General features: G+C 29.5%; 2 protein-coding genes across 2 annotated transcripts in view; both read right to left on the bottom strand.

Annotated features, from left to right (window-relative positions):
* LOC107454708 (uncharacterized) overlaps window positions 1-24,843 on the bottom strand; it is a 265,786-nt gene that overhangs the window by 201,618 nt on the left and 39,325 nt on the right. The gene's annotated exons all lie outside the window — the stretch shown is intronic.
* On the bottom strand, window positions 3,423-3,980 carry LOC122270895 (histone-lysine N-methyltransferase SETMAR-like). The gene has a single exon (XM_043050140.1). The coding sequence runs from the start codon at window positions 3,978-3,980 to the stop codon at window positions 3,423-3,425; it is 558 nt and encodes a 185-aa protein (XP_042906074.1).

The following is a 24,843-nucleotide window of genomic DNA, read 5'->3' as shown; positions in this document are numbered from 1 at the left end:
GTTAACTTTAAAGTTAATTTCTTCTCATTTTCTGTGTAAGTAATTTTAACATTATTGCTTACATACTAGTTCAACTAATAAAAGGTTAAATATAATGTTTTCTTCACTGAAAAAAATAATAGCATTATTTTTAAGTAATAAAATTAAGTTCGAACATTTCAAAATTTTCGTGTCCTGTATTCATTTGCAAAATGATTGCAAAATATTTTTAATACAACTATGCATGAAAAGAAATTTTAAACTAGATTACTCATAAAATTATTTGAAAACTATGTTACTAGAAAATTTTTATTTAATAAATCTCAAGGGTCGTATTTGAAATTTATCTTATTTCGACCAACAGTTTGCATTTTAAAGCCCCCTGAAGTTGAAAATTTATTCCTTGTTAAACGTGAACTTATAAAGTCATTTTATTAGTTCGTAAATTTAATCCTTGTCATTATATTCAGACTTCATAATAAAAGAATATTGTTCCGAATCTCAACAGCGTTTGAAACTTTTAATTAGTTTTATTTTTTCGCACCTGAGTGAAAGGAGATAATATAAAATTCTTGTCGTAATTTTTCCCATAACAATAGTATTCTCTGCGCAGCTTCTTCAAACAAAATGTACGGAAAAGCTGAAATTAATATTTTGAAGAAATTCGTTATTTGATCTTTACTTTTCGAATGAGATATGATTTTAAGAAGCTTAAAAATCGAAATATTCTCTGTAGTTATATAACGCTCGAGTTGTTTTGAATACAATAGGTACGGCTTTACGATTAAATAAAGAATTATTTTGAAGAATGTTATAAACGTACGAGTTTTATTGACAAATTAAAAAACATATTTTAATATTTTGAACTGGATGTAAGTAAGTAAAATTCGTGTAACGAAAGTATTCACCCGGGAAGCGATTTTCCAATCCAGCGGCGTTAACGATCAGCTCTCCTATTAGATATTTCCTTTAATAATAATAAAAACTTGATCCTTGACTTCTTTTCAGTTCAGGTAACAAATTTTAAAGGAAATAAAAGCTTGCCTTACAATTTCGATCAACTATAAGTTAAAATTTTCGATGGTTTTCCATTGATGGACCAACATAATCTTGATGGTAACCAACGTAAGTAACCATCATCTCAATGTAGGAATTCGGACTGATTTATGATGGTCCAACATAAGAATAGCAACTTGTTTTGATGGTCCGTTCGAACTCAAATGTTGGAACGATCACGAACCACCATAATTCCAATGTAGGAATTCGGACTTATTTATGATGATCTAGTATAAAAAAACAAACAAATTGTTTTGATGATATATTGCTTAGAATCAACAAGGATTCCCATTAAACCGTCGTGGTAATGTATACTTAGAACTATCATGTACCTTCAGGGATCATCATAAATTGTTTGTTCATGAGAGTCAAACTTCTCTTGATGATTAACCATCGTAGTATTAAATTATCATTTTCCATCTTGGAATGATGGAAGTTTGTTGGCATATCAAAACGTAATGGAAACCTAATGGAACCATGAACACTTAATGGAAAATGTTGGATGATGGTGACCATGAAATGATGTTGGACCATCATGAATCACACTAAAACCAACGTAAATGTTGATGCGACCATCAAGAATTTTGACTAGGGTAACCAAAGGGAAAATCTCCGAAGAAGAGATCAAGTCGTTCAATGCAGGTGGATTGTAAATTAACACCTGGAACATATCGTTCAACATTCAGGACTAACAGTGAGAAAAAACTGGTAATAGGACAAATACTTTGTATTAATAAAAATCTTCATTCTTTTTAACGATTGAAAAAAAAATTAAAATAAGCAACTTACCTTATGCAACTTTTTGATTTGAAATAGTTCAACTAATTCAACTAATAAACCGAATTCAACTAAAATTTCAACTAATAAACCAAAAGTTATTCAAAGTGTTTCCTTTTAATTCATAGAAAAAGAGCTTAAAGATAACTTTAAGAGTGAAATTAAATCTGTATCAATCATTAAGCACATTCTTATACATTGAATAACCAATAAAAAACTTTTACTGACTCTGAAGTAGCCTATGCAGTTTAGTTTTGCCCTTTTAACTACTCAAAAACGAATATGCTAGGACATAAAACAACACATCTGAATCCTAGACATTACTGCAAATTATAAGCAAAGATTTTAACAAAGCAATAAAGTGAATTTTTTCCTGAACTGGTTGAGCTTCGACTCTTAATGGCACATTCCTAAGCATTTAAGAACCCACTAGCAACTTATAATGACTCAAAGTAGACTACATAGTTTTGTTTTTTTTTCTTTCAATTTTTTAAAAGATGCTTAAGTTAAAACACATAAGAGCTTATCTGAATGCTAGACATTATAGCAAGTTGTAAACTAAGATTTTAATAAATCAATGAAGTCAATTTTTTCCTCAAATGGTTGAACTCCGTGTTAATGGCACATTCTTAAACATTTAATAAGCCACAATCAAATTATATTGATTCAAAATTTGCCTAGGCAGTTTAGTTCAGACTTTTTGACCATTCAAAAACGCCTATGCTGGGATATATAACAACATTTATGAATACTAGACATTACTCCAAACTATAAATAAAAATTTTAATATAGCATTAAAGTCAGTTTTTTCCTCGAATGGTTGAGCTCTGTGTTAATTACACATTCCCATAGATTTGACACATTCCTAAACATTTATTAACCCATAAGCAACCTGTAATGACGCTAAAACTTCGTGTGTAGTTCTTTTAAACCTCTCAAAAATACGTGCTTTAGAACATATAAGAGCTTACCTGAAATCTAGACACGACAAAAAATTGTAAACAAAGAATCTAAAATGGCAAAATAGTCTACTGTTTCCTCAAATGGTTGATCTCAGTGTTAATTACACATTCCGATACATTTGACAACCAGTAAGCAGACTTATACGAGATTCACTCTGAAATTTTTTAGATACAACTAGGTTTTTAAGTTACTCTTACAAGATTTTTGGTGTATTCAAAGTAGTCTCCTCCAGCATCAATGCATTTTTGTAGTCGAATTTTCCACAGAATAAATGCCTCAAGCCATTCATTTCTTGGAATAGATGAAAAAAAATGCTTTCATAGCCACATCAATCTCTTCTTCTGAATGAAAATGACGTCTACGTGTTCTTTTTTAGATTAAAGAATAACCAAAAGTCACACATGGTTAGATCAGGTGAATACGGCGGATGTTCTACCACTTTAATTTTTTTTGTTTAAGAAACTCAACTGTTAATCCGGCTGTATGTGAAGATGCATCGTCATAGTGAAGCATTAGTCCCCTAACGTTCACTTCTTGTAGAATTTCCGGAAGAGATATAGTGGTATACCAGTTTGCTGTTATTGTCTTCTGTCCTTCCAACTTGATGGCTTTGACCAATCCCGTACTTCTGAAGAAAGCGGTATACATCATTTTTTCCATACTTCAAAGATCCATACTTTGCTTTCTTGACGCGTTGGAACGTCAAAAAACGGTATGTACGTTTCATCACCCGTTACAATTTTAGAAATGATGCGGTGGCCGCCATCATTTAACAATTTAAGAGTTTCTTTACTGATTCTGACACGCTCCTCTTTTTGGTGCTCAGTTAGATTATGGGGAACCCAACGGCAAACTACTTTTTTCATATGTAATTCTTCATGAATAATTTTGTGTATGGCTGCGGATCCAAAGTTAAGTTCCTTCTGCATAATTTGACAGGTACAGCGAATATCATCCTTTAAAATTTTTCGCATGGCAGACACATTATCCGGTATTACTGCCGACGGCTGCCTTCCTGTGTGTTTTTCATCCTGAAGAAGATTACGACCTCTGCTAAATTCTTTAAACCATCTGAATACAGTAGCACGAGCTGGAGATTCATCACCTAATGCTAATTGCAACTGTTCAACGCAGTCTTCTTGACTTAATCCTGCTTTAAAATCGTAGAAAATCATAGCTCGAAAATGTTCTCGCATCAACTTCATTTTCTCTTCTGTTTAAAATTTATTCTACGCTAAACAAGTTGGAGTAAGTCAGTAAAAAATCGTCTGCTGTGTTAAAATACTTCGTATTTTAAAATGAAACCGTTATTTTTATTTTGTAAATTCTCGTCTGCGCGTATCTCGAAAATTTCAGAGTAACACTCGTATCTACTGTAAAGTTGCCCATGCTTTCTAGTTGTCTTTTTAACGCCACAAAAACGCCTACGCTGTGACATATAACATCACACGTGAAAACTAGAGATACAGAAAAATGTAAACAAAGATTCTACTTGGGATCGTACGAGCCATCGAGTTTAATTGGAAAGGCACTAGTTCGTCCAATAAGAGAGCGTTACTTTAATTACAAAAATCAGCCATGAAGGCTCTAATTCTCGAAATGCCATCGCCACACACGCACACAGAATTTTCAGGGGGGTGGAGGAACTGCAAAAGGGAAATGACTTGTGTTCCAGAAAAAGGATTGAATTCCAACCAATGTCGCTTCGTGAATAAGAGTTCTAATTAAAGCCTTTTAACCTCATTTGGATGGTGATACTCCCTTGGTCTTTGGTTGTTGAGAATGTTTAATTAAAAGGGACGAGACAGGACTGCGGCTGTGTTTAGGGGGAATATATCATTTTTCAGTGCTCTTGGTGATTTAATCTGTCTTTTACAAATTAAGTAAGGTATTATTTAAGGATTGTTGTGAGGTAGATTTATATAGTACTTTATAGTAGAAACATATTTTATAAATTGAAAGGCTTAGAGTTATATAGTGATGGAAACATTTTCCCTAAAAGAATATTTTTACACAACCAACCTGTTCCTTAGTATTGTTCTAGGTTGATTTTTTTAACAGAGAAACAGCATGTACATAGAATTTTTATATATATATATATATATATATATATATATATATATATATATATATATATATATATATATATATATATATATATATATATATATATATAATATACACACACACTGGTGTAAGAATTTAAGAGAATTTGCAGACTTGGTCGATTATCTTTAGAACTACTGGGCCGATTTTAATGAAATTTGATATGCACATACATTGTATATTGATACAATACAAAACAAATAACCATTCAACAATTGTAATGTACACGGAAGGTGTGAAACAGCGGTTGCAGAATAAACAAAAAAAACTGGGTTAATAGGAGGTATGATCCCCTCTTACAGATATACGGGCCTTACAGCGTGATTTCATACTTGAAATAAGGCAGTTTATCATTTACTGTGTGCAATTGGCCTAAATTGTGCTGTGGCATTTTCATGCCTTCCGACTACAAAGGGTGTTACGCACGATTATGCTTGTGTATTACAATTATTGAATTTTTTGTTTCGTTTTGTATTATATCAATGTATGCAGACATCAAATTTCATTAAAATCTGTCCAGTAGTTCTGGAGATAATCGACCAAGTCTGTAAATTCTCTTAATTTCTTACACCAGTGTGTGTATATATATATATATATATATATATATATATATATATATATATATATATATATATATATATATATATATATATATATATATATTGTGTGTGTGTGAGTTACACTTTAACGAACAATATAACATTCTGTTATAATATATACGCCACTATGAATCGAGTCGAACTCATAATCCCTTTCATGTCACGTGATCTTGGAATAGCGTGCGTTTAATCTCCCACACGTATGTTGATCCTCAAATTAGTATGGGCAGAAACAGAATCAATCATAACGCTAATTATAATGAATAGCTTGCAGTAGTCAATAGGGATAAGCAAACGAAAGAGAGTAGGCATAATGGCAGAGTCTTGTTCGATTAATGGAACAAGCAGTCATCGCCATAAAACGGAGTGACAAATTGATATCATTAGCATATCTAGTTAAACTATTTGGTTTTATAAAATAAAAATCATTACTTTATAATTAATCACTTTCAATGCTCGTATTAGAATATGGGTATTATTTGAAATGCTACTGTGAGCCAAAAAAAGCAATGCCAAATAAAAGCAAATCGTCTAAGTATAATTGCTAAGTATAATTGCTAATAAATTACTAATTATAATGAGTTAATTAGTAATTTATTACTATTATTTTATTATCACCGGGACTAATTGGGAGAGGAGGGCTGTCTCCCCTGAGTAGCTACGACTCATTTATTGGTATTTTATTTAATTTTATAACCGTCATTGAACAGCTGACCCAAATTTGAATTTACGGATATCAATGTTCAACTCCGTACCCTTGTAATTTTGAACCTAATCCAGAAGACAAGGGAACTTCTGGATCAAGTATTGGTAGAAAGTTTCCTTCGTGGAGAACTTTATCGATAGAACTAACCCGCATTTGAGTTACATGGAGGGGAAAACCACGAAAACCTGATGGCAAGGAGACTCTAACCCGTCAACCGCTTAAGATATTTTAGGTCAGCGCTGTGGTGGGTGGGTGCAAGCCGGGGGCGCGATTCGTAACTAACAGCCATAGCTTGGATTCCAACCCACGTCACCTCATTTTTTTTTAGAATTATTTAATTTTATTTTCTAACCATCATTGAATAGCCGACCCAATTTTAGCTGTACGACTACTTATGTTCAACTCCTATTTTACTAATATTAGTTGATTTTAATTTCAAGGAGCAACAAGGCTTAAATTTTATTTTTCCTTCTTTAATAAGAAAGGCATAAATTTTTAGTAATCGCCAACTATCGTTAATTATTGTCAGCTAAAATAAGATAATAGCCTAACAAAAATGTTGGAACTCAGAAACCAGTGCTTTTTATTTTAAAGATAAAGGATTACTGTCCGGTATCACTTGCCCTATATTCCCTTCACTGATATTTTAAAATTAAAGGGCTATTGACCGATATAAACTTGTTCTGTATTCCCTACATAGATTTTTTTTAACACATTGGGTTAATACCCGGTATACACTCGGTTTGTATTCCATTTATTGATGTTTTATTTGATAAAAAGCAATTGTCCCGTATACACTTGCCCTGTATTCTCTACACTAAATGTTTTTTCTAATTTATTTTTTTTTGTATAGGTCGTTATCCATGTTCTCTACACAGATGTTTTTTCTAATCAGATATTATTACTGATCCCTAAATAAGACTGCAAACAAAATTTGAGTTTCAGAAGAAATTGATTTACTTAGTTAACTCAATGTTAATTTCCTACATTTGTTAAGTCAATAATATTCAGATTAATGTGCCTAAATAGGTTTAATAAGATTACTATTGAGCAATATTTTTCACTTAATGTACTGTGCGCAAAAAAATGAACCACCTTCAATAACTTTTGAGCCTAATGACCCTCAATAACTTTTGATCTTAATTTGTTAAATCAATATTCAGATTAATATGCCTAAGTAGGTTTAGTAAGCAAGACTGTGCAATATTTTTCACTTATGCACAGTGCTAAAAAATAATGGACCACCCTGAATAACTTTTGATCCTAATGATCGAATTTTCACATTCTAGGACTCAATGTCAGTGGTTCGAGAGGGTGACCTCAAATATGCTAGTTAATGAGTGCAGACCATATTTTAAGTTACGAAATCAGACACAAAAACGTACTTTATATGAAAAAAAAACATGCCTTTTTTACGAACGGTTTGGATTCCTGACCCGAAAATATAGGGGATGCCGCAACCTGGGACAAATGGTCCCAATAATTTGCTTAGGAGAGTGCTCCTAAGTTTGGACTCCTTAATTTTAATTTTATTTTTTGTGTATTTCGCTATATATCGAGAACTTTTTAAGCAAATTGAAAAATGTTTACACTCAATTATAAAGTTCGTTTATCCAAAGGTAATTCCATACACAAAATAACTTTTCGTGGACATTTATTATTATTTTATTTAAGAATGGACGAAACAATTTTGAATTGTAAGGTATACAATTTTTTGCATCATTTTAAAAAAAAACGTAATTTTGCATGGCAAGATACAAAGTTTGAGCGAAATCGGTCAGATAGTTCTAGTGAAATTGAATTTTAAAAATACTACTTTTTAAAAGTTCAATTTCTCATGAACGTTTCGAGCCGATGTAATTTGTTATTTAAAATTGCATTCTTTACACTTTTGTAAAAAAAAAAATTATTGCTTGCAATTAAAATTTTTTTCGACTGTTAAAATAATAAAAAAATAATAAATATTTACCGAAATTTATTTTTTGCACGATATTATCGTTGGATAAACGAATTTCGTAATTGTGTGCAAATATTTTACAATTCCCTTATGAAGGCAAAATACGCGAAAAGTAAAAATATCATTAAGGGGTCCAAACTTTGGAGCGCTCTCCTGACCTAACTATTGGGACATATTTCCGATATTTCCGAGATCCACCCTCTATATTTTGGGGAGTCAGAAATGCGAATTCTTCGAAAGGAAAGTAAGTTTATTCAGAGAAAGTACGTTTTAGTATGTCTGATTTCGTAACTTAAAATATCGTCTGCATTTATTAATTTTTGAGGTTGCCCCCTCGAGCCATTAAAATTGAGTCTTAGAACGTGAAAATCCGATCATTGGATCAAAAGTTATTCAGGGTGATTTTTTGCGCTGCATTTATTTCCAACACTACTCATCTTCTCAAAGTATCAATTAAACTTTTTTTTCGTTGTCTCAATTAACGAAGTAATTAATTTCTTCATCTAATGTATGCAAGAATGTAAATTATAACAGTCGTTATTTTTTTTTATTCACTCAACAAAATTAAAAAAAGAGCCTCATAAATCATGATTTATGCTCTTGGATGTCATAATGTCTGGAAAATCACTAATAGCAATGCTAACTTTTTGAAAATGATTTTTTTTACATTACTTTTGGCTATGTAACTATTAAAAACATTATAAAGAGAATTTTTTTTTATTCAGTAAAAATAAATCGATATAATTACAAAAAAATGTTTTTAATCGAAAACCCGAAACTTTTATAAAGAAAAATGCAAGCACGTTGATGAAATTTGCAAAAAGATTAAAGATAAAAAAGTTTTCCAACAAAAGCTAATAAAATTATGCCCCTGTAAATCACTTATTTCTTTAACGCACATCAAATGTTCTTCTGTTCCCAAGAGTTTAAACTATGAACAAAATTATGCCTCACGAAATAATGGCATAAAAGCTTATTCACGCAATAACTGAATAACCTGAAAAAACTAATTGATTTTTTTTAACTTTGATCGAATTAACGTTTGTGCAAAATTTAGAGTAAAAAAAAAACGAAAAAGTTATTTGCATACTTTCTAAAGTGAACTGTTTGTTCCTGGTGAAACAACGAGGCAATAATGTCTTTGATTGAAGCATTCAAACTTCTCTCCATCCTCAGGGATATTTGTTCTAAAAGGGGGGAAGATTTATTTCCCCCATTCCGTCACTCCATAGAGTTCTATCACCGTATACCCCCTTGAGATATACCGTGGAAAGTGAAGAGCTTTAAAATAAGAGTTCTCGCTGTTTGACGAGTTTGGGTAAGGGTACCTTAGAAGTTCAAACAATTCCAAGTTCCGCTACATTTGTCTTTAAAGTAACTTGATTGACTAGAGGATGTAGCTTTTTGGGGGAAGAGCCCGATCCATTGGGAGAAGTGTAATAAAATAAATACATATTAAAAGCTATGGGGATACGTATTATAACGATTGCAGTAGAAAGTCGATTGAAAATGTCGGTGAATTGGGTTTTGATGCGATCATGTTTCGCAATGTAAAATGTATCCATCCAGAAAATAATTTCTAAATTAATAAAGATTCAGAATAACTTTTTACAGAACCTGGTTTAAAGAATTATAAGTTCTGCTACATATGTGTTTAAAGTAACTTGATTAACTAGAAGATATAGCTTTTTGGGGAAAGAGCCCAATCCATTGGCAGAAGTGCAATAAAATAGTACATATTAAAAGCTATGGGATATACATGTCATAACGATTATTGTAGGGAATCGGTTGAAAATTTCAGTGAATTGGGTTTTGATGCGATCATGTATCACGATGTAAAATGTAGTTTTAATCCATTTAGAAAATAATTTCGAAATTAGTAAGATTCATAATAACTTTTTACAGAACCTGGTTTAAAGAATTATAAGTTCTGCTACATTAATCTTGAAGTAACTTGATTGACTAGAGAATGTAGCGTTTGGGGGGAAGAACCCAATCCATTGGGAGAAGTGTAATAAAACAAATACATATTAAAAGCTATGGGGATACGTATTAACAATTGCTGAGAGAAGTCGATTGAAAATGTCGGTGAATTGGGTTTTGATGCGATCATATTTCAAAATGTAAATTGTAGTTTTAACCCATTCAGAAAGCAATTTCGAAATCAATAAAGATTTATGCTTCAAAATAACTTTTTACAGAAACTGGTTTGGTTCAAAATAACTTTTTACAGAACCTGGTTTAAGTGATTTTAAGTTCCGCTACATTTGTCTTTAAAGTAACTTGATTGACTAGATGATGTAGTTTTTTGGGGAAAGAGCCCAATCCATTAAGAGAAGTACAATAAAATAAATACATATTAAAAGCTATGGGATATACATATTATAAGGATTATAGTAGGGAATCGATTGAAAATTTAAGTGAATTGGGTTTTGATGCGATCATGTTTCGCGATGTAAAATGTAGTTTTAATACATTTCGAAAATAATTTCGAAATTAGTAAAGATTCAAAATAGAGTTTTACAGAACCTGGTTTAAAGAATTATAAGTTCTGCTACATTAATCTTGAAGTAACTTGATTGACTAGAGAATGTAGCTTTTTGGAGAAAGAGCCCAATCCATTGGGAGAAGTACAATAAAATTAAAACATATTAAAAGCTATGGGATATAACTCGATTACAGTAGGGAGTCATTGAAAATTTTAGTGAATTGGGTTTTGATGCGATCATGTTTCGCAATGTAAAATGTAGTTTTAATCCATTCAGAAAACATTTTCGAAATTAGTAAATTTTTCGACTGCAAAATAACTTTTTGGAGTACTTGGTTTAAACGATTCCAAGTTCTGCTACATTCGTCTTTAAAGTATTTTGATTGCCCAGAGTATATAGCTTTTATTTGCGGAAGAGGGTCAACTTAAATCTTTTGAGAGCAATAAAATAAATGCAAATTAAAAGCTATAGGATACATATTATAACGACTGCAGTTAGGAAGTCGATTAAAATTTGTTTTTTTTTTGTGAGCAATGTAAAATATATTTTTTAACTCTATTCAAAACATATTTTCGAAATTAACAAAGTTATAAGTTAGAATTCAAATTTGATAGAATTCGATTCAAATTTGATAGAATTTAATGGAATTCAAATTAGCAAATCCTAATTGTAGAATTCAATAACACTGGGGAAATTTCATAAAAAACGGAAAAACAGAGCAAATAAAACCCAGAGAAATCATTGCCTCGAGGCATCTAATATCTGTATGAATCTGGAATTTATAAAAAAATCAAATAGCATCACAAATTAAGTCTGATGCTAAGATCAAAAGGAACTCAAACAAAAGGAATGACGGAGAGATCAATGTCCTAATTTAAATGATTGCTTCAAATTCAAAACAGTCATTAAAATAACATACCTTTGGATAAAATTTGTATTAACATACAACGCAAGAAACTATGAAAAAACATTCTGAATTTGGCTTCTCTAGTAAGATCTCTAGTAGTTGGCTTCTCTAGTAGTTATTTACGTCAATTATTTATGAACTTTATTAATCTGAAATATAGAAGTTCCAATTACCTGAAAACAAAATATACTGAGGTGAGAAGCCATACTAATTACAATTTAAAAATATTCTAAAGGAAACTAATGAGATTTGAAGCTAAATACATCCTAAAAATGAAATTTTTAACAGTAGAAGAACCTATTTAGAAAAAAAAACTTTAAGTCAATATTTTCAATTAATGGATTACAGGTCTTAATAGTTATTGCTCTACTTTTATTAAATAGCCATCAAGCATTTCAAAAAGTATTCTTTTTATTTTTATGGCAAGTAAACCATGATTACATCATAAAATCTTTCGGCTCTCTAAATTTCCCAAGAAGGAATATTTTAATCATTCATTCAATCTTTTATGTGCAATTAAAGAGGCAGTTTTTTTTTCTTTCTAGGCAGACATTGCAGTTTTTATTTATCCGTTAAGTACCCCTCTTTGATGATGCCACTTTTAAAGTCAGCAAAATAAATTAATTTTGCATAACATGGCGATAAAAAAAATAAAAATTCAAAGCTTCGCTTATGAAAATTCAATATCCGGTTAAAAAAAAAAATATTAAAACTTTACAATACTAAGTAAAAGATTTTTTCATTTTTTATTTTTCTCTCAATTATATTTTATTCCTTTTTGATAACTTGCTCGTAAACGTGAATAATAAAATTTAATTAAAAATCAAATGCGCAACTTTAAAAGGATAAAAAGGGAAATTCTCATTGCTTGATACGATCTCTTAAACTAAATAATTAATAAACTAATATAATGTAAAATGTTCTTTTATAACAGGAAATCGATTTTTCATATTATTTTTTTGTTTTTGTTTTATTTAAAGCCTTGATTTGTAAATTCAATTTGAGGCTTTATCAAAGTTTAATTAAGTATCATTACAATGCAAAACCCTACCAACCAACCCAGAAGACAAAGGAACTCACAGACCAAGCATTGGGACGAACCCGAATTAGAGAGATACGGTTGATCAGGAGATAGAAGTGGGGATGAACCAGAGAATGGACTGGTGCCCCCCCCCCCTCCCAATAATGTGACCGAAGTTCGAATCACAGACATAACTGATCGGTTCGAATTTTGTTCTCTGATTTCACCAACAGCAATGGTAACGAAAAATATACCAAGTGGTATACGAATCATGGATTAGAATCCCTTAGACTTCGGGCTAACCAGGCGTTTTTCGTTGCTTTCCTCCGTTAAAAAGTCCATCACGATGACTGTCCCAATGCTTGATCCAAGAGTTCTTTTGTCTTCTGAGTTTTATTTCATTTTATAACCGTCGTTGAACAGCCAACCCAACTTCGGGTTTGGTTTACGATTACCAAAGTTCATCTCCGTAGCCTTGTAATTCTGTACCTAATCCAGAAGACAAGGGAACTCCTGGATCGAGTTTTGGACAAAATTTTCCTTCGTGAAGGATTTTTTGATGGAATTAATTCGCAGTTGCATTATATGGAAAAGAAAATCACGAAAACCTCCCAGGGTTAGTCTAGCATCAAGGGCAGTCTAAGAAAATCACGAAAACCTCCCAGGGTTAGTCTAGCATCAAGGGCAGTCTAACCCATGATCCATGATAACCATGAGAATATTTTACGTCTGCACTGTGGTCGACGCGAGCCGGGTGTGGAATTCAAATCGACCAGACATAGCTTGAATTCTAATCCGGATCACTTCATTTGAAGGCAAGCGCACTATCTCCTGAGCCACCACGGATCTTTGTCTTCTGAATTGGAGTCAAAATTACAAGTCTACGGAGTTGAAAATTAATTGATAGCAAAATAGAATTATTGTCAATTATGAAATAAAATAAAATTCGCCTGGATGGGGAAGACTTAAGAGTTAAAAAAACTTTAAGAGTGTAAAACATTTTAATTAGAAGATCAACTAACAATTGTATGTTGAAGATACTGGATCAGAAAATTAGTTTACATAGGTTAAAATAGTAAAGGGTAAAGAAATTAGCATTTATGAAAAAAAAACTTAACAAAATACGCTATGTACCATAGCAATAAACTATGACCAAACTAGAATTAATTCAGCACGAATTAATTGCAGATCAAACAGCAGAACACTATCGTTATTCGGAAAGAAATCTCTTTTTTTTCCAAATAGATTCACGGAAGATTCAGGTCAATAATCTGTAAATAGAAAAACCAATCTCCCAATCCCGCTTATACGGAAGTATCAATGGAGGATGAACCGTATAAAGATTAGTCAGCCGGTGTCAATCCACCCCTGTCTAGACGATATCTTCTTTCCCGAAAAATACATACGGTCATTTAACTTCTAAGAAATTATCTGTGATCACTTGTTGATAATATTTATTAACTTACCAGCAGAAAGGTAAAAAAAAAATCTACAAGTATTGTTTTGTTAAACTAAGATTGCCGTTGGCATTGGTGTTCCATAGTAAATTTATTTCCGTTGCTTTTTCGCCGAAATAAAATAAAAAAAGCCGCAATATGAATAATTATGAAGTAGAGAGTGAATTTTATACTAATATGATGTTTTTCTAAAAAGAATTGTCTGGAAGTGAAATCGAACTCGTATTTTAATTACTTAAAAAAAAATTATTAAGATTTTTCTTTCAAAAAACGACAATTTAACGGAAAATTTTAATCTATTTTTTTCTCAATGTTTACTTTGTTGTTGTTTTTTGTCGTTCAAGGAAGTCATAGAATAATTTTCCAAAAATTAAAACTTTCGATTACAGGTAACAATTTTTAACTTTTCTTTTGAATGGGGATTTTCTTTTTTGAATACTTGCTGTTATTTTCATTGCCAGTATTGAAGGTGCTTTTTAGTGATGATCGAAACCACAAAATTAGTTTTTACAGTTAATAACTGTATAAACTCACTAGAGTTACAAAAACAAAATACTACAAGGGCCTCAACCGTAAAAAAAGGTAAGGATATCGCGGTAAGAATATTATTGAACCTCAACACAAAATAATTGAGACTCCTACTTTAGTGATTTTCCACAACATCGAGGTTCCTCATAGAGTGCAACACTAAGAATGTTCTTTTACTAAGAATGTTCTCTGTAATTGATATGAGTTCGTAAAGTTATTCTTATGATACAATATATGGAAAAAAGGATTCATTAATTTAGATTGCAATAATTCTTAAAATGCAATTAATTTGTTGCACAAAAAGAATATTAAGACAAACTCGATGTAGGGTTAACGGAACAGAAATGGAAAGATATTATACATTATAAAGTCATTTAAATGCAGTTTAAGTGCAAATTCAAAATTTAAATAACCATATTAGATAACTAAAAGCAAACATACATATTTCAAATGCAAATTTTTGTTTCTCCAGATGTATTGTAGCATAAAAGGCAGCAACAAATTCATGTCAACTTGTACAGAAATGTAAATAATCCACCGACGATATTCAAAGTACGCCAACATTGGTGTTTTCGGAAGCGAAAATAATCCTTGTATGGTGTAAATATGCATGAGCTTGGTGTAGGCTTTTTTTTTTATAAAAAGTGAATCGCTTTTTACACCCTTTAAAATGTATACGAAAGCTCGATTTGATGTTTGTTTTAAATAAAGTGTTCCTTCACACAGTTTTCTGAGTTGTTCAACATAAAATTTGGAGATTTATTGCGCCGCAGTCTTTACAATTCACTGCATTTGGTAGAAACCACTAATAAGTTTTTTTAAAGGAAAAAAAAAAACTTAAGCAAGTTGTATAGATTGATTATTTTATTATTGATTATTTTTTTTTTTTACAACGTTCCTTTGAATAAAAAATAATAATGTAATAGGGGATATTTTAGAAATATACCTGTTTTTACTTTTATAAAATATATAATTGAATCTATTATTAAATTTAATACCCCTCTGAGTTCTATCTTTGCTTTCATTTCCGCCATAGTGCAGATAAATGTAATCTAAACAGGGAAACTGTACTCAGTGCATCAACAGGAGTGTATTTTGTCACTGATGATCCTTGTAAGAAAATACGAGAGTCGTCGAGTGGACCCTTCTTGGGGACAAAAGTATTGTATTACTCGAGAACTATCAAAGAGATCGATACAGAGTTCCGGCTAAAGGACTCTCTATATGTCATTTTGTGTAGAGTAATCCTCAGGTGACATCAACGGATACCAAGAGTCACAAAAATAAAGTGTATATTTCGAATAACATATCTATGACTCTTAGAATTTCCTATAAGTATTTTAATTTATTTATTTCTAAAAATGTGTATTTAATTTAACTATTTTTTTCTTCTATTTCCCATTCATTCGTTTATTTCATTTTATTTTTCGTAAGTATAAATTAAGTATACTTTGTAAGTACTTCGCAAAATTAAATTAGCTCCAAAATACATTATTAACGCAGTACAAAAATCAACTCGAAACAAAAATGTACATACTTGCATCTCCTTACAAATGAATGAAATAAAAGCAAAAAAATTATTGAAAATCACTTTTGTTTTTAAAATGCGAAATAATATAGCTTTTAAAATATTCTTTCTCTTTATTTATTTTTTAAATTTCATTTTAAACTTTAGTTTATTTTAAAATTGTTTTCTTATTTAAATTTTCGTAAAAGTTTGTTATAAATAATTTTTTTTAAATTATACTTCTAAGTATGAAGCAGTATGTTTGTATGTTTAGGTGTAGACTGTTTTTAATCTTTCACCTAAAATCCCATATTGACCAGCAGAATGTATTGGTTATTACCCTTGTCAGAAATGTGTGTATATATATACACACACACATATATATAATTTATGCTTCCCTTTTCCATTTCATATTTTTTTTAAATAAATATTTATTTTCTAATATTATTTATGGTCGACTATTTAAATTATCCAGTATAATATTACCTTGCGCACATCCATTTCTGGCCCATCCTTGGTAACTAACAAATCAATGCACAGCATAGCAAATCACTTGAGCAATGCAGTAAGAACTGCACTTTAAAATCCTCTGTTTACACTCAATTTGTGCTTTTGTTTTCATATTTTGTAATCTGGCAATCTTGTTGCGAAAATATTTTTAAATCATTCTTGAAAAATTTCCCGTTCATGTAAGTAAATATGATTTCGCTACTCACTTTACAGTATTTGTTTTGTTTTATACTGTTTTTTTCTTTTATTTTATTTTCTGTTTTTACGTGTTATTTTTACTTATTGTGTTCTATTTTATTTGTTGTAATTTTTGTAAAAAAAATTTTTGAGTGCACCTCACACTATTGTAGTAATATATTTTGCTTTGGCTTTATTGATACAATATCAGAAAGCACTTTTTTGTGTGGATATAATCGTGTGGGCTGATGAAAAGATTATATCTTTTATTTTCCGGTTTTTTTAAAAAATGTCATCCTTTTTTCTTTTTTTTTAATCAGTTGTTTGTTATTTTTTTCATTATTATTTCCCCTCCCCCTTTTGCATATGTCAATAATGTTCCTTTGTTTTATCTTCATTTTGAACTTATCTAATGAGTTCTGTTTACTTGCAGCTTATGTGCAATAAATAAAACTTATTGTTTTTCTTAACTTTCTTCGTGTTTTCTTGTATTTATTTATTTTGTTGTATATATACAGTGGAACCCGCTTAAAAAGTTCCCTTTTAAGAAGTTTTCCCGCGTAAGAAGTTATTTTTTAAAAAAACCAATTACCATAATGTTAAATTTACTTTTATAAGAAGTTTTTTTCCCGTTTAAGAAGTTTCCACTCCTAATTTCAATTTTTTAAAATTTTATTTAAAATGTCTTATTTAGTTTTAACTTGCCCTTACAAACACATGTATGGGTACTGACCACTGACCTTCATCACTTCTTTGTTACAAAAAAAGGTGACTTATCAGGAACAGGTGTGAGCAAAGGAATGTGAACCTTTAGATGAACTATGAAACTGATAAGAATGTAGGGAATAGCTTTGTCATTGTGTCCACCTTAAATGAATAGCCTGGTGACTCACGAACTTCACTGCTGTCCACACCCATTCAATAGCTGAAGAGAAAGATACTTCTAAACATTTAGCAGCATTTCGTTGAAAATTTTCTTAGTGTAGGCGCTTATGTTATCTTAAAAATCATCGTAAAAAGTTTGATTTTTGTGGAAAATGTCCTGTAAAGGCATTAAGCGTAAAGCTCTATCTATTGATGACAAAGTAAAAATTTTAAAAGCTGTTGACAGCTATCCTCAATTAACACGAGTTCAAATAGCAAAAAATTTAGATCTTCCTGTTACTACGTTAAATGGCATTATTGCTAAGAAAGACATCATCTTAAACTCTTCTTGTTCCGGTGCATCCCAGAAAGTAAAAAAAGTGAAGAAAGGAAAATACGAAAATATTGGAGAGAAACTGATGATATGGTTTAAACAAGCAAGATCCGCCAACATACCTGTCAACGGAACTCTTCTTAGAGGAAAAGCATTAGAGATTGCGGAGAAATTGAATGTTGATTTTACGCCTTCCAATGGATGGATTGATCGGATGAAAAAAAGAGCTGGTCTAGTTTATAAAACAATTAAAGGAGATTGTAACAGCGTTGATTTACAAGAAGCTGAAGAATGGAAAGCTAAATTACCTGAAATTATTTCAGGGTATCAACCAAAGAACATTTTTAACATGGATGAATGTGGACTGTTTTTCAATCTTTTACCAGATAAAACTTTTGCCTTTAAAGGTGAACCCTGTCATGGCGGAAAAAACAGTAAAGAACGTTTGACAATTTTAGTTGGGGCCAGTATGAATGGTATAGAAAAATTACCGATTTTAGTTATCGGTAAATCGAAAAAACCAAGATGCTTTCGAAATGTTAAGTCACTGCCTTGTGATTATGACAGTAATCTAAAATCCTAGATGACAATTAAAATTTTTGAAACGTATTTGAAAAAATTAGACAGTAAGATGCGAAAAGAAAAACGAAACATCATAATCTTCGTAGACAACTGCGCTGCTCATTCCAAGGAGAATAAGTACACTAACATCAAGTTGCAGTTCTTACCACCAAATTCTACTTCTGTTCTACAACCAATGGATCAGGGAGTTATTAAGGTATTTAAGCAGCATTATAAAATGCGACTTGTGAAACGGATGCTGGAGGGACTTGAAAATACTGGAGAGCTAAAAAAAGTCAATATGTTAGAAGCGATTGAGTTAATTGTATCAGCATGGGAATTAATAACACCATCTGCCATTGCTAACTGTTTTCGGAAAGCTGGATTCTCTGACGGAGATATAACTGGAGAATATCTCTTAGAAGCTGAATATGAAATATCAGATGAAGACGAAGAAACAAACGTAAATTTTGTTAATGATTGGAAGTCATTCAAAAATAAACTTAATTTCACAGCATCGTTTGAAGAATATGTATCCGTTGACGACGAAATTTTACCTTGTGATATGCTGACATTAGAGGATATTTGTGATGTTACAAATGATACAGAAGAATTCAGTGAAACTGAAGAAGATATTGCTAAACCACCTAGCTTTTCTGATGCCAGGAAAGGGCTGGATACTTTTAGGAAATTTATTTACACTGTTGAAAATGTACCCCCGGAAATATTTAAATTTTTACAGCAGTTGGACAATTTTCACTTAAAGGTAGGTGAGAAAAGACAAAAACAAACCACTTTACACGATTTTTTCTCACAGAAATCTAGTCAATTATTGTAACAACGTATATTACATTGTATGAAACAAAAAATAAAGTAGGTTACTTTGTTTTTATTTATTAGCAATTTTTTTTCTAAATGAATATTAAAATTCAATATTTATTTCATTAGGCTGAGAATTTAATATAAGTTACACAATTTCAAATTTTTTAGTTTTTTATTAATGTGTTTTTAAGTTTCACCGTTTAATAAGTCGTTTCTTTCCACTCCCTTGAAAAACTTCTTAAACGGGTTCTACTGTATATATATATATATATATATATATATATATATATATATATATATATATATATATATATATATATATATATATATATATATATATATATATATATATATATATATATATATATATATATATATATATATATATATATATATTTATATATATATATATATTTATATATATATATATATTTATATATATATATTTATATATATATATATATATATATATATATATATATATATATATATATATATATATATATATATATATATATATATATATATATATATATATATATATATATATATATATATATATATATATATATATATATATATATATATATATATATATATATATATATATATATATATATATATATATATATATATATATATATATATATAGTATTTTGATAGATTTAAAACATTTTTGTCCGGTCAAACAAAGTCTCAACCCGATAATGTCCGCCCACGAGGAAAGTGACATATAAGAAAAACAAATATGTGAAGTAAATGGCAGCATTTAATTTATTATGTATAATTAATACTCATTTTTATTACTTATGTATAATTAATATTTACTTTTATTACTTATCACTTTTATTGAAAAAACACTGTGCTTTGACTTCCGAACCAGACTATGTAAACATTATATGGGAGACAACTATTTTATTTTTCTTCAAAATTTTATAAACTGATATTAATACTTATTGTTTGAAAAAGGGGAACTTTCTTTTTAAAGGAGGCAAAGCATGAAATTGGTTAAATTAAAATTGCAATATTTAATTTTTAATAATACTTTTAAAACCGTGAAATCGGTCGTAGTTTTTTTTCACTACTTGGAAACAATAATATTACCGCCACAGAATTTAAATTACATGCTGCAGAAGTAAATGGAGAAAATAAACCTTTTTTTTCACGACAATTTTCATAGAAAATGTATCACGTTAAACTTATGAAAGAGCAGGATTTTCATCCAATTTACCTGAAACCTTAAAGGTGGTTAACCTACTCCGATTTCAAAGAAAAAATGACGAGAAAGAAAGTTACATAAGCTGAAGTATATCCAAAGCCTTCGACTTCCTTTCTTTCTTCTTATATCTAATGGAAAAGATTGAAAATAAATCCTTCTATACTGTATATAATACGCGATTCTAAAAGACTGAAGCTTTTGAAACTGAAGGACATTTTAGAACATAAAAATGGTATCTTAGAGATATTGCATGTAAAGTAAACGGAAAATGATTTAGATTTCAATCCATTAATGCTGTATTTTATATATTACAATATTAGGAAAAGTACTTTTACGGAAATTTCATAATCAAATTACATTTACATTATAGATGCGTGCAAAATGAATGGTAAATGATTTACGTTTCAATTTATTAATGTTTCAATTTAATTATTACAATAATAGGAAAAAGGACCATAAACTTATTTCCTAAATAATGAGTCACTATGAAAATAATGAGTGGTAAATGATTTACGCTTCAAATCATTTAATTATTACAATAACGGGTAAAGTACCTTCAACTTACTTCATAAATAATAGTCACTTTAAAAATAATGAATGATAAATTTACGTTTCAGTTCATTAATGTTTCAATTTAATTATTACAATAATAGGAAAAGTACCTTTGTGAGAAAATTGATAATAAAATTGCAATTACATTTTAGGTATAACAAGCAATAGAACAATAAATGACTCAGGTTTCATTCCATTAACTCCGTTTTAATTATTATAATAATATGACAAGTACCTTTAAGAGAAAATTAATAATAAATAGCATTTAAATTTTAAATATTGCATGCAAACTAAGCGATAAATGATGTAGGTTTCATTCCATTAATGCTCCGTTTTAATTGTTACAATAATAGAAAAAGTACCTTAAACTTATTTCATAAATAATGAGTGACTTGAAAAAAATGAGTGGTAAATGATTTTCAATTCATTAATGTTTCTATGAAATTATTACAATTATATTTAATTATTAGAATTATACATATTATTAATGAAGTAAGTACCTTAAACTTACTTCATAAATAATAAGTCACTTTAAAAACAATGAGTGGTAAATGATTTACGTTTCAATTCATTAATGTTTCAATTTAATTATTACAATAATAGGAAAAGTAGCTTTATGAGAAAATTGATAATAAAATTGCAATTACATTTTAGGTATAACAAGCAATAGAACAATAAATTACTCAGGTTTCATTCCATTAACTCCGTTTTAATTATTATAATAATATGAAAAGTACCTTTAAGAGAAAACTAATAATAAATAGCATTTAAATTTTAGATATTGCATGCAAACTAAGCGATAAATGATATAGGTTTCATTCCATTAATGCTCCGTTTTAATTGTTACAATAATAGAAAAAGTACCTTAAACTTATTTCATAAATAATGAGTCACTGTGAAAATAATGAATGGTAAATGATTTACGTTTCGAATCATTTAATTATTACAATGACAGGAAAAGTGCCTTCAACTTACTTCATAAATAATGAGTCACTTTAAGAACAATGAGTCACTTTAAAAATAATGAATGATAAATTTACTTTTCAATTCATTAATGTTTCAATTTAATTATTACAATAATAGGAAAAGTACCTTTGTGAGAAAATTCATAATAAAGTTACAATTATATTTTAGGTATTACAAGCAATAGAATAATAAATTACTCAGGTTTCATTTTATCCGTTTTAATTATTATAATAGGAAAAGTCCCTTTAAGAGAAAATTAATAATAAATATCATTTAAATTTTAGATATTGCATGCAAACTAAGCGATAAATAATATAGCTTCCATTCCATTAATGCTCCGTTTTAATTGTTGCAATAATAGAAAAAGTACCTTTATTAGAAAATTCATAATAAAGTCATATTTAAGTTTGAAATATTTCTGGCTGAATAAGCAATTAATGATTTAAGTTTCACTTTATTTTTGCGTCACTTTGAAAATTATATTAATAGAAAAAGAACCTTGAAGAGAAAACTAATAATAAAGTGGCATTTAAATTTTAGACATTGCATGCAAATTAAGCGATAACTGATTCAGGTTTCACGTCATTAATACGTCATTTAAAATATTACAATAATGTTATAAAAAGTAGTGTCAGGAGTTTTAAAAATAAAATTTAGCAAAGCTGACAAATGTAAGAAAATTAGTGAAACATGCAACCCCAATATCAAAAACGTGGCATGTGAATTTTATTTTTACATTATTTTTAACACTGAACAAGACTAGTTTTTGTTTGAAAAGTTAAATATTCAATCGGTTGTATATGTATTTTAAATGTAGCTTAATTACTGAATATGTTTCATAATTGTCTTTTCTATTTTCCAATAGCACTAAATCACAATTTTTAATTAGTTCGTTGGTAATTCTTCTAGTTTAAACCCAGACCGCTCGTCCAGTTCCATGACAAGTACTTTTTCGAGAAAATTGATAATAAAATAATATTTAAATTTAGATATTGTATGCAGAAAAAGTGATAAATGTTTTAAGTTTTATTTCATTATTCCGCCATTTTAATCATTACAATAATAGGAAAAATACATTTAAGAGAAAAATGAAAAATAATGGCATTTATATTTTAGCTATGATAATGCTGTGTAATTGCTATATTTAAAATGTTCAGAAATGTTTATTTGAAAATTTCGTATTTTCTTAAACTTCGTTAACCTTTACTTTTCATCAATAACAACAATCACAATCTACAATAAGCTGTTTATACTTGTGTCAGCAAAATTGAGATTTATATTAGTGTATTGAATCTATGTTAGCAAAGTTGAGTTTAACATTATTGTAATATTGAATCTATAGAAAATTATAGTTTAGATAGCACTGGAATTGCACTTTTTAAATTTCCAGAAAGGTGCTTTTGTAAGTTTCACACTGTCTTAAACTTCGGTAATCAGTACACTACTTCAATAACAGTAATCACAATTTAAAATAAGCTGTCTAAGCAAATTCTATTGGATTGAATCTATGGAAAATTTTTACTTTATAATATTTAGAGATGGAAACTGCTCAATAAAATTTTTTTAGGGTTCCAGAGAATAAAAGTTCAATTTCGCAAACACTTTTAAAAACGTGGTAGCGATAATAGTCGAATTTTATATGTTAGTTTTAAATTATTTATCAGTAGTTCTAAGGCAATATCACTTTGAATCAAATTTATTAAATCGAGAATCCTACATTGAAACGTAACTTTTGCTGCCAACAGAAATAATTATCAGACAGAGTTCTAAATTTCACATTCAACAAACAAAGTTCAAACAGTAACTAAGTTCTAAATATCACACGTCATATTAATTTAAAAGTAACAGTAATGTAAATGACTTCTAAAAAGTGTGAGAAGAATAGTTACAGACCATGTCAACCGTCCTCTATGAAAAGGTACCCCGACGTAGAGCGAATTAACATGTCTTATATACTAGTGAATTGTAGTTGTAATTTTGTAGTGGTAGATACGCTACAAAAGCTTTGTTAAAATAAATAGTACTGGATAGGAACTTGTCTTCTTATTTACTACCTTCTTTGTCGACATCAACAATTTTAAATGCTAAATAAACATACAAATTTAGAATCTTGCTTTGTAAGACTAGCATACCTATTTGGCTAATAAATATTCGATAGTTTAAACCTTGTATTCGTTTTATAAAATCTGTATTCAAAGAATGCTCTGATCTCCAATTAGCATAAAAGCTTACTCTAAATATCGCTTAACGGCGAATTACATGTAAAGCTTAATTTCATTAAATATGCTCATCGGTTTTAAAGACCTCCCATCTAAATGTTAAATCAAGCGTACGCTGAATTAAATATTCAACAAATCAAAGGTATTATCACCTTTTACTTGTATAATCAGATTTAGACTACGGCTTAACTTCCTATTCGAGGACTCTAATATTCAATTAATTATTCTAATCGGTGAATTGTTTGCAGTAATCCCGTTAGAACTGTTTTCTATTTAGTTGTTAATAGTGTTATTGTTGAATCAGCGAAACTGTTTCCTCAATCCTCTTAGAACTGTTCTTCAAAGTTTTGGTGTCATAAGAATTTACACTTTTTTAAAGGATATTATGCTATTTTTATTACTGTTGTGAGTTTGTAATAGTTAATCGGAACTGTTATGGAATTAAATACCAATATACTGAAAAGCTACACTTCTGTAAACATAAAAAGAGTTTTTGATCTAAATTTATGATACTTAGAAAAATTTATCCACTGTTATACTAATTGATTGTTATGAAAGTATTATTTC

The sequence above is a fragment of the Parasteatoda tepidariorum genome, chromosome 9, assembly GCF_982258835.1.
Source record: "Parasteatoda tepidariorum strain Cologne lab strain chromosome 9, Ptep-v5.0, whole genome shotgun sequence".
Classification (NCBI taxonomy): Eukaryota; Metazoa; Arthropoda; class Arachnida; order Araneae; family Theridiidae; genus Parasteatoda; species Parasteatoda tepidariorum.
This window is presented reverse-complemented; position numbering and strand designations above follow the sequence as displayed.